The 11,265-nt window shown below is 38.4% G+C and overlaps 1 protein-coding gene and 1 long non-coding RNA gene across 2 annotated transcripts in view; one reads left to right on the forward strand and one right to left on the reverse strand.

Moving 5' to 3' along the window:
* lama4 (laminin, alpha 4) overlaps positions 1-11,265 on the forward strand; it is a 43,302-nt gene that overhangs the window by 16,447 nt on the left and 15,590 nt on the right. The window contains exons 13-24 of the mRNA XM_041249586.1: positions 463-656; positions 1,994-2,110; positions 3,319-3,467; positions 4,394-4,535; positions 5,249-5,348; positions 5,902-6,018; positions 7,004-7,189; positions 7,829-7,968; positions 8,287-8,451; positions 8,869-9,014; positions 9,649-9,811; positions 10,774-10,907. Of these exons, the coding sequence (XP_041105520.1) occupies positions 463-656; positions 1,994-2,110; positions 3,319-3,467; positions 4,394-4,535; positions 5,249-5,348; positions 5,902-6,018; positions 7,004-7,189; positions 7,829-7,968; positions 8,287-8,451; positions 8,869-9,014; positions 9,649-9,811; positions 10,774-10,907 (1,753 nt within the window). The remainder of the gene's footprint in view (positions 1-462; positions 657-1,993; positions 2,111-3,318; positions 3,468-4,393; positions 4,536-5,248; positions 5,349-5,901; positions 6,019-7,003; positions 7,190-7,828; positions 7,969-8,286; positions 8,452-8,868; positions 9,015-9,648; positions 9,812-10,773; positions 10,908-11,265) is intronic.
* LOC121315474 lies at positions 526-7,880 on the reverse strand. Its single transcript, XR_005950275.1, has 3 exons — positions 7,792-7,880; positions 7,325-7,410; positions 526-609 (listed from the first exon to the last, which is right to left on the reverse strand). It is a non-coding gene; the product is annotated as an uncharacterized LOC121315474 (long non-coding RNA).

Consider the following 11,265-nt stretch of genomic DNA (forward strand, 5'->3'; position numbering starts at 1 on the left):
TGTAAAACTTATTTATGTGGACAGTCTTGATGTGTATCAGCAGTATGTGCAGAATGGTGTAGAATAAGAAATACGTTTAATGAAAATTGAATAAGTGGTATTTAACAACCAGACGTCTTCAGGTAAACAAATGAAGTATCATGGTAAAGTATATTGATGATGACTGATATAGAGTATATAAACCAGTGTTACAGACATACATACAGACAGACCGATGTACAGATAAAGAAAGGCACCTCCGTATATCCCCACAATCCCATAGACCCCACAAATAATGTTGATGCCAAGTTTCATCATGACAGGAGAAGCAGTTTTTTAGATTTATGAAAAAATGTAAAGTCTGATGAATGTATCTACAGCTGCCTCCACTGTAACCCCTTCAACAGGGATCGCCCCTCACAAGTGATAATAGAGGACAGATTAAAGGTGGCTGTGTTATATATTACAGTATATGTGGTTTAGTTTTAAGGCGTGTCCTTCAGCTGGAGAAGAAGCTGAACAGCACCATGGGTCTGGTTTCCCCGATTCAGCACAAGCTCTCGGAGCTCAGCAGCAGGCTGTCTGACACCAGGGAGCTCCTTGAGGGGGCAGTGAGAACCGTTCAGCAGGCTGAGGAGAAACACAAAGAAAACCTTGTCAGATTCCAGGAGAATGAGGTAACTCTCGACAGCAGTGTCCGGCCCACAGACCGAGCTCTGTGAGACTCCCACGCTGTGATAACATGATGGGTGAAGAAGGCATGTGGAATTTTGTCATCATTGCTTAATTAATATAGAGCACAAAATTGCTATTTTTGTCTAGATTAAACACACTTTCAGTCCCCTCAGTGATATGTACATTTAGTTTGACTGATAGTCAGTTGCTAGCTATAAAAATGTGTTTTAAATTATGACTGTATCTTTGTTAAGTGTGCTAGAGGCTGCAATTTGTCATGGTGGGAGTGTCCTATATGGTTTACTTTAAGCACAAAATCGTCAAGATGGCAAATTAGCTATATTTATCCTTAACTTAAAACACTCAGTCATAAAAATCTAAAATAAAGACTTTAAAAAAAGTACAACTATAAAGAAAGAAAGCCAAGAAGACAAGCAGTGTTATGGATTGACCTTTACAAATCATGAGGTGGAATTCTTATTATATATTTGAACATTTGAATAGTTTTTACAACTTCCACAAAGAGCTGCTGGCACACACAAAACCACAATCTTTTAATAAGTTAATGGATCTATTTTGAAACTGCATTTCGAGATTCTCTAAAAAACAAGTGATTAATAATATGTTATGAACAACCGTTGCAACAATGTGGAAAATCCCCCCTCCCCCCCCCCCCCCCCCCCCCCCTTTAATTGCCTTCCGGAACCTCTGATGGAATTCTGTGTGTAGGCCATTGTTTTGTTTTTATTAATTGACAGTAGTGCAATTGTGTCTTTTAGCCATGGGCTAATGTCAAGCCTCAGTCAATTCCTTAAAGTGGAACTCCCTTTAAAATACCACATTTCAAATAAAAAGTCTTTGTATTCTTGTTGACATTTTTTGTTTTAATAAGTTATAAGAAGAACGAAAAGAAAGTGATGGTGGATTCTCCAATAAAAAATGATCTATTATGTTTCATGATCAGGATTTTCTATAATAACATAATAAAATGAATTGTTTTGCTATTATAATAAAAAAAAGGTTCCACTTTTTATGTACCTCAAATGTGAACATACAATACACAAAAAAAGTAAATGACTTATTCAACGTTCACAATTAAATATTTAGTGATCCTTGCAGTGAGTTATTTCTATAATTAATCATTTTTGTTTAAGTACTTTTTTAAAGGATGATAATGTAGGTTAAGTTTATACCTTATAAACAAGGTTGACAAGATTGGCTGATGACAACACCTTTCCTAACTGAAAGTGGGTAAATCAGTTTAAATTAAGAAATCCTTTTGTATGAGCTTTGTTTTCTGCCTTTTGAAATGTAATGTCACATGATTCACTTTTTACAGAATTTGCAGCAAAAGCTGAGGGAAGACTATGGAGATGCTAACAAGACACTACAGGTTGCAGGAGACATTATAATTGACACAGGCCTTGATGTTGGCGAACTGGAAACTATGATAAAGGTACAGTAATGCAGAACAGTATTATCAGTGTGGCCTTAAAAAATCAGACCAAACCCATTTCCTGCTGGATTTTCTTTTATCAAAACTCTACAATCCTTGGCATACAGATGCAGCATAAAAACATGTAAAGCACTGCCTAGTATAACACAAAACCCCCCACAATGGACTTTTCATTTACAAATACTGTAGGCAACTCTGAACAGGAAGTACCACAGGGTTATATATCTTTATATATGTGACATTTTTATTGAAAACTGTTTAGACTAAACAGGTTTATGGGGTTAGTTGTAACTGATACTTTCTAATCAGGACATAACTTCTAATAAGAATAATTACATGATGATGTGCTTAGGACCTGGTCATGGTTTAATAGGTTCAATGAAATAATTAGAGACTCAGAGAGAGACCTACTTGAAGCGCTGGTGTTGCAACAGACAGCTTACTTATGAAGAAGATATCCTGAGTGTGAAGCCATAATTAGCAGCTTTAGAAAGCACTCTGGTTATTTTAACTACCTACAGGGCAGCTGCTGCCTCCAAAGACTCATGTACCAGGGGTGTTTCTGACAGCCAAAGGATGATATTTTTTTAAATTTGACGTCCACAGATATTTTACAGGTAATAAGATTAAAACGGGTATTTAATGGATACTGCATTCAGTATACACTGTAACATTCTTGCTTCAATTTAACCCTCTTATTAGGTTTCAGGTACCTAAATTCTGAACATAATAGGAGGGTTAATATACAAAAGCTCAGCATTTGAAAGAAGTGGAACAGGCCTTAGATTATTAAAAATGTAAATGTGATATTTCTCTTTTTATATCAAAGATGCAATATTGGCGAGGATATTAGAGGAGGAATTCCTTCCATTTTTTGTCTAGTTTCTAGGCAGCTAGCTACCTTAGCCTCCAAAAGAAACCAGGGCAATTAATTGATTAATTAATTGATGATCTCAAAATAAAAACCATGGTAGCGATTAATTGCTGCATCTTTATCAAAATAGCAAGCATTTCAAGGATCAAGGAAACTTGCATCATTGCAGCTAATCATTGCATTTTGAGGAATGTAAACTACAGTACCTGCTGAAAACTGGTATATGGAAAAATATAGCAAAGATACCAATAACATGTATTTTAATATGGGGCACTGCACTGCACTTGAAATAGTTCTGTCCAATAATTCTACTGTCATTTATTGTTTAATCTAGAATGTGTCAGAGTTCCATGCAGCGATCGATGGGGCCAACAAACTCTTGAAGGAAAAAGAAGCTAATTTGTCGAGATACGACAAGGACTTGGTTCGTCGAGCCACAGACTATGCCAAAGAACTTCAGAAACTTGCTGCCGAGTTGGAAAAGTAAGTTGTTTCTTTACAGATTTGTGGCAAAGTGGTTTGCAGTGTGCAGGTGTAGAGGTGATGCAGTGCTCAGGAATAAGAGAAACAAGACAGTTCACGGTGAAAAACAGCTCTTTGATTTGTCTGGGTTGCGTATCGCTCAGCTAAACCATGGGTTCAGTCCCAAAATAATAATACACTAAACAAGACACACACAAACACAACACGGTCACAAGTGCAGAGTGAGTGATTTACAGGTTTATACGTGTTCAGTGGTGAAGTGTATTATGGGTTTAATTGTTGGCGGTTTAGCTACAGTTCCTAAAGTTTAGCGTTATATAATGACAAATGTAACAGTTAAATAGACAGGCAAAGCAACACACAAAAACTCAGTTTCTTTTCGTTACACAGTAATCCTTTACTGATCTTTCCGTAACCATAACAAAGGAACAGATTGCTTTGCTACATCCCCTGATATACCCTCAGTCACGCCCCCTTCGGTAGAGAGTGCAATCACGTATCCTCCAATCCATGACTGACACATCGCCTACCGCATTAAGGTCATGACTTCTGGTATTGTGACTCCGCACCCTTTCTGGATGGTTGACTTCCGACTGACCCTGGAATCAACTGCCAAACCATCCAGTACTGGGCACACTGTTCCTGTTACACAGCACCCTTCCAGGTCGGGAGGGAGGTTGTTGACTAGGATTAATTCGCTCTCTGTCACAAGATTTTATACCATTTTGAGGGAATTTGATTAAGAAAGGAACACATGTAATCAAATTACAACTGGTCTTGCAATTTAAATTTTATAATTCTATGCAAGCTAAAATTAGTAATGAAAATAATTTATAGCAGCAGCTTCAAGTTTTATAATATACTATAGAGGGTTAATTTAAACATTTAGCATTTAGCTTTAACTAAGTTTTTTTCTGTTTTTACAGTTATTTGAAAAATATTGATGCCAACGGGTTTGTACAGAAAGCAATAAACGCTTCCAATGTGTACGAAAACATTGCAAAGTATGTTGAAGAAGCAAATGAGACTGCAGTAATTACATTCAACTACACAGAGAGAGCTGAGGATGTAAGTAAGAAAAGGTCTTAACATTGTTGCACCCCTCTCAGTATAAACACATGAAGAGTACCTATATGAATATTATCAAAGGCCCAGAAATGTTCAACAAGAACATTTTACAACCTCATTGCTGTATACTAATTGGCACAACTACAGCTTTTAAAAGGCCATTGAAACATGAACGGTCCGTATATTTTCAAGGACTAGACTGCAGTGTTTTATTTTTTATTTTTTTTTACTGTTGCATGCTTTTCCCACAGCCAGAATGCAATGGTTGGCAATATAGGGTTCAATCTAGAAGCAGTTACACAAACTGACTCAGATTTTCCCATTGCATTTGTTTTTAAATAGTTGCTGAGAATAAATAAACTAATAAACTGAATGGTACAGATTGGTATACATATTTTCAAATTTGGAAAATGGTACATTAAAGGTAGGGGACAATGGTTCTGACATGACCTTTCCCCCCTGTCCTAACCTGAAACAGCCCGTCAGTCCACAGCCTCTCAAGCAGGTACTGCAAATTGTGTCTACTGATGTGGTTATTTTGTCAAGTTGACTCATGTCCACAGAGGGTTAAAGTGAGAGCAAAATACACATTTCACCCGAGACTAATTAGAACACAGCCCACTCTGGGTGAAATGCATTAATGTCTAGTGAGTTACAGGCAGCCCTGTAGATCTTCAAGTCCTACATGTGTTGTTCATGTCATTATATTTTAGGCTATATTTGGTATAAACACTCAGATTGGATTTCTTAAGGACCGAAGTGAAACTCTTTTGATGGAAGCCACCAAATTGCTGCAGTCAGAAGAAGAAACGGGTAAGCACCACATTGCTGTTCCTTTATAGTGCAGTAAAGTGTGGGCACTGGAGGCACTGGTGAAACAATCAGCATTGCCTTACATTCACATGTGTGCAAAAAGTTAGCATGCAGTAATAGGATCAGCCAGTATGAATATAAACCCATAGAATATTATTCAGAAAACGTACAGAGCAAAATGCAGGGTTGCTTAACTGAGGATAGGGAAACACTATTGTAGCAGGTATATAGGTAGAATTAGAATTAGTTTGATATTTAACTGAGCGGAGGCTAGGCACCCCCACCTGTTGGCCATTTAATGTATTGCAGGAATTAATTTTACTCCACATTAAACAGCAAGCTCCTATGAATTATACTGGAGATTCATGAATTTTAGATCAGAGACCCAGGATGCAAAATCATTTTTAAATCAGATTAGCAGTCCTACAGCAGAATTCTGAACAAACTGTAGCATGTGTTTAGTGAGTGTGATGCAATGATACATTTAGTTAACAACTGTTTTCTAGAAGAATTCCAAGTGAACTGTGCCTTTTTGTACCACTGTTTTCCAAAGACAATGAGTCTGCCGTCCGTGCTGCCAGAATAAATATTAATGGAGCGCTCGCTAAAGTGGATTCTGTCAAGAAAGACCTTTCAGAATCCTCAAGTCAACTGAAGACCATTGAACGTGGTAAGACTTGTGGCCTGTGCCTGCAGCCATGCACTGCATGGATAAGCATCACTTGAAGTTGTTTTAAGGGTGCCATCCAATATATATTAAACTCCTGAAACCAAATGCATCTTTACTCTGTCCATATCAAACTATTTGATCTGCAGAGCTAGCGTTTTTAATGCTATGCAAACACTGAAATAGATTACTTCAACTTCAGTACTCCACTGTATTTGCACCTAATATTTTAGACAGCAACAAAATAAAAAGAATGAATTAACTTGAATGTGGCTTTTTTGTTTTTCATTCATTAGTATTATAACAGGATTAGATAGGCATTTCAGATTTGATTGTTTTCATTCAAAATTAGAAATTGTCTGAGGTTGACCCAGTATTTTGTCCAGTTGTCAGTACTGGGCAGTTCTTGTGAAAGATATAACTCTGTACTTATTAGATAATTGCCATGTGACAATGTGACAATATCTAGACATGCTAGTCCATCCATCAACTAAGTGCAATAACGAATGTGTGAAGCCTTTGACCTTAACAACAAGGTCACAGAATAACAGACCAGACTTTTTCCAATATTCTCACTGTAGAAGTAGAACCAGTGATCCAATGTTCATATACTTTTGTAAATAAAATAATAGGCCATTGCCGCCATCAAAAGCAGAAGAAAAAATGATCAGATTAAAAAAAGTTTTACTGTTAGCTCCAAACTTACAAAATAATGGCTGCATATACCAGATTCAGTTTATTTTCAGAAGTGATGCTTTGTGGTGAAGGAGGAAGAATGTACAAGCTTGACAACACTGCTCTATACTTTACATTTTTGTACCACATATGCTAAAAATATAGTTGACGATTCCTTTCAAGCAGTGGCAGATGTGGCTCCCACATTTCACTTGTAAATTGCTGTTTCCTTCCAGATATCACCCCCTGCTGCATGTGCCTGGCTGATAAAATGTTATTTTGACTGAATTCCAAGCATTCTTTTCTGCACCAGGTAACACAGCGCAGCGTCTGGAGCACTCAAAGAGGATTGCTGTAAACACCCTGAACAATACTGCAACAGTCCTTCAAACAGTCACTCCCATTAATGACACAGTCCAAGGCTGGGCCAGGAATCTGGACAACTCTGAGTATGACACGTCTGCATACAACAGGGCAGTGAGCGCTGCAGGGGAAGCAGGTAACCAGCCAATGTTTTATAAACCAACAAAACAGCATACAGGTCTGCATCAGGGATGCCCAGGGAACATGCCCAGACAGTCTCACAATATTTGCCAACACTGAAAAAAAGGTACAATGAAAAAATATTATTTACCTGAGTTACTTGTACTGTTCACTCTCTTGACTTTGCTTTTGCATTTGCTTCAAAATGGAGTCCTCAGTATCTGATGCTGCCTGTCCCTAAAACAAAAGCAACGATGCAGGTTTAAATAAACTTCTGAAAGGTAGCATTGTGGCCAAGGCTGAAAGTCGACCCAGAGACAGAAAGCTGCAGTTTAAGCACCAGTTTATTCATTAAAAACAAAACAAGAATAAAAACACAAACAAAATAAACAAGGCACAGGAGACAAAATGAAAGGCCATTTCCCAATCCCTGCCAACATTACATTAGCCCAGCTTCAAACTGTTGACTTTGATTTAAACTAATGTTATTGTTAAATAAGTAGTTGGTTTTCCTGTTTCTAAACTAATTATGGATTATGATGACACCACTGTGTTAGTAGTTTAGTGCTTCAAATTAAGCCTGATTCAAAAAAGGAGAAAATGTTTGGCCTCTTTTACCCTTAAGTTTATGTCTTGCCTCTCTGCTCCTTCACAGTGGAAAACCTGACAGACATGGTTCCTGAACTGCTGGATAAACTGCGAGTGGTGGAGCAGAAGAAGCCCATGAGTAACATTTCATCCAGCATCCTGCGAATTAGGCAGCTCATTGCACAGACCAAGAGTCTGGCCAGCAAGGTAATCTGCAGCGCCCTAGTATCAAACATGGGAAAAACAAACACACTGTGGTTGTTTTCTTGACCCCAATACACAAACTCTATGGTGTCATAGATATTTAAACAGCAGCTGTCGATCCTGGTAATTAAAGACATCTGAACTACGTTTAGCTTTAACATTGTCTCTCGTCTAATGAGTCACAAACTCACTGGTCTACTAAACTACCATCCTTTTGCTTTTAGAGCTTCCTCAGTATGAGATAGAGTGGCTTGCAGGTGTCTTAAATTAGAAATCAGTGCAGGATGAGATTAAGGAGCTTTCCCACTTGTCTGTCAACAGGTACAAGTTTCCATGCGGTTCGATGGCCAGTCAGCAGTTGAGGTTCATCCGAAGACTAAACTGGAGGAGCTGAAAGCCTTCACCTCAATGAGTTTGTTCATGAAGGTGGATTCAGAAAAGCACAAAGGGCAGGACAGATTCATCATGTACCTGGGAAACAAAAATGTAAGAGTCTAGATGCTGCAGAACTGTAAAGCCCTGTCATTGCCATTTATTTAACAGCTTATATCTCATAAACTGTACTATAAAAATAAACCCTTAAACCATATCTCTGAGATCATTTAACTTACAGACTTCATATTTTGAGGGCTATACAAACACTACATGCTAAATCTGTTGGTAACTTTTACCTTGGCCTGTTGTAGAAATAACACACTTTTAAATGGTGTCTTTGTATTTGGTATCATAGCTATAATCTATGATTCGCTCAGCCAAGTTCCATTACAGATACTGTCCACTAAAAATTAAATCACAAAACCTAAAACCTAGCAACATTCATTGTCCCAAAACCTAAAACCTAACAGCATTCATTATTAGCAATAGAAGTATTAATAACCCTTGTATGCTTTCTGACTGTTTTAGGGAAGAAAAGATTATATGGGCCTTGCTATCAAGAATGACAACCTGGTGTATATTTACAATCTGGGAGGTGGAGATGTTGAGATACCTTTGAGCTCCAAGCCTGTCAGCACCTGGCCACCCCAGTTTAACCTCATCAAAACTGAAAGGTAATGTAAATTAAATACTTAGTGGTGACAGTTAGGTGTCCCGATTCATAAGAGATGACTGCTGCAGAGGATATTAATGCTTTCTAAAGCATATGTTTTTGTGCATGGGCTGGATCACTTAGGCTGCTTGAAAATTGTGTTGCTGTTTCAGAATTCTTAAGTCCTGTTAGCTTTAAAAGGGCATCTACTTGATGGATAGTGATCTTTGTGGTTTACAATTTACAGATTTACGGGAAAAAAACTTAAGAAAAAATGTTGCCTTGTGTGGCAAGGTGCCTGTCCCTTTTATTATTTATGTATTATTATTTTCATCATTATTATGTATTGTATTTGTGTGACATTATTGTTTATTGTAAAGTATAGCTGGCGGGGAAGGGGTTAAATCCCATCCCAGAAAAGCCTGTGGAAATGTGGCTGGAGCCTTAATAAGGTAATTGTCTGATGGGTAATTAAGGCTCCAGCCACAGTATAAAAGACCCACTCCAGCAGCATCGCTTTGCCCGCTCCTACCTTTGTTTTGTACTACTTACTGAACCTGACGTCACCACCCACATGCACCACTCAAGCCATCGGTGACACTTGTCAATAGATGCCCTTTAAACAAGTGTATTAATTATTATATGTTTCTTTGCAGGCTTGGGAGGCATGGCAAAGTATTTCTAACCGTTCCAAGTCCTGGTAGCACAGCGGAACAGAAATTCATCCAGAAAGGGGAGGCCCCAGGCACTGAATCACTGTTTGACCTAGACCCTGATAACACTGTCTTCTTTGTTGGTGGTGTTCCTCCAGATTTCAGGGTATGCCAGACGATAGGGTGTTGCCTGTTTGCATGAGTGTGTCAGGCCTTCAAGGCCAGTAATAAAAAATTGGGTCAATTGAATTGATCCAAAGAGGGGTGAATCTAAATACTACCACTTAAATTAGACCTCCATGTCTACTTCATGCATAAATGCCTCTCCAAAGGCATTTATACATGAAGCTATTTACAATAAAAATGACATACAAACCTAAATCGATCTTGAGTTTCAGTTACTTTAGTATCAATGCGTCTGATCAAAATCCAGAACTGCAATGCAGTATATATTTTGAACCACTGCTCTAATGAAGCTGCAATTTAAAATGTTGAGTTTCCCAATAAAAACCACCCTACATACAGTATTTCATTTCCTCATCTGAGACTGTGCTATGTCCAGGGTGTCAGGATTTGTCACAGAATAGCCCTATGAATGAGTCTTAACTGTACTAAATGTGTATTTGTTCATTTATTAATGAAAAGCAATATGCTTTTTAACTGAAAGTGAATTCAGTATTTAATTAAGAACAGCACTTACAGGAATCTAAAGTAAATGTCTGAAACCTTATTCACATGCGCTACAGTATTTCTCTTACATAGTCATGATGGCACCAAGGGAAGCTACTGTAATGTAGCTTTAAAAGGATGAATTACTAGCAATGTATCAACAAGAGACACACTACAGAAAATGAAAGAAACTCTACATTTGACGTGAGTGATACACTATAGTTTTAACAGCATCATTATTACCCAAGCAAATATTATTGTTGTCATGCACTGTAGTTCAAGAAGCCTGCATTTATTATTGCAGTGGCAAAATTAATGCATGGACAAGCACTGGTGACACCATTTAGTTAACTACAGCTTTTAGTCAGTCTGGCCTTTCAAAAAGTCGAAACGCTCCCTGGCATCACCTCTGACGCATTATATAATGAAACTGATTTGCCCTTCCTTTCTGTTCCCCAGCTCCCAGCCAGCCTGAACTTGTCCCCCTTTATAGGCTGCATCGAACTGGCAGCTCTGAACAAAGATGTGATGAGCCTGTACAATTTCAAGAACAAGTACAAGATCAACACTGCAGCATCGCCCCCCTGTCCCAGGTACTGCATGCTGTATTTACAAAATCAACACTGCAGCATCGCCCCCCTGTCCCAGGTATTGCATGCTGTATTTACAAAATCAACACCACAGCATTGCCCCCCTGTCCCATACTGTATTTACAAAATCAACACCACAGCATCGCCCCCCTGTCCCAGGTACTGCATACTGTATTTACAAAATCAACACCACAGCATCGCCCCCCTGTCCCAGGTACTGCATACTGTATTTACAAAATCAACACCACAGCATCGCCCCCCTGTCCCAGGTACTGCATACTGTATTTACAAAATCAACACCACAGCATCGCCCCCCTGTCCCAGGTACTGCATACTGCATTTACAAAATCAACACCACAGC

Source organism: Polyodon spathula, chromosome 5, assembly GCF_017654505.1.
Source record: "Polyodon spathula isolate WHYD16114869_AA chromosome 5, ASM1765450v1, whole genome shotgun sequence".
Lineage (NCBI taxonomy): Eukaryota > Metazoa > Chordata > Actinopteri > Acipenseriformes > Polyodontidae > Polyodon > Polyodon spathula.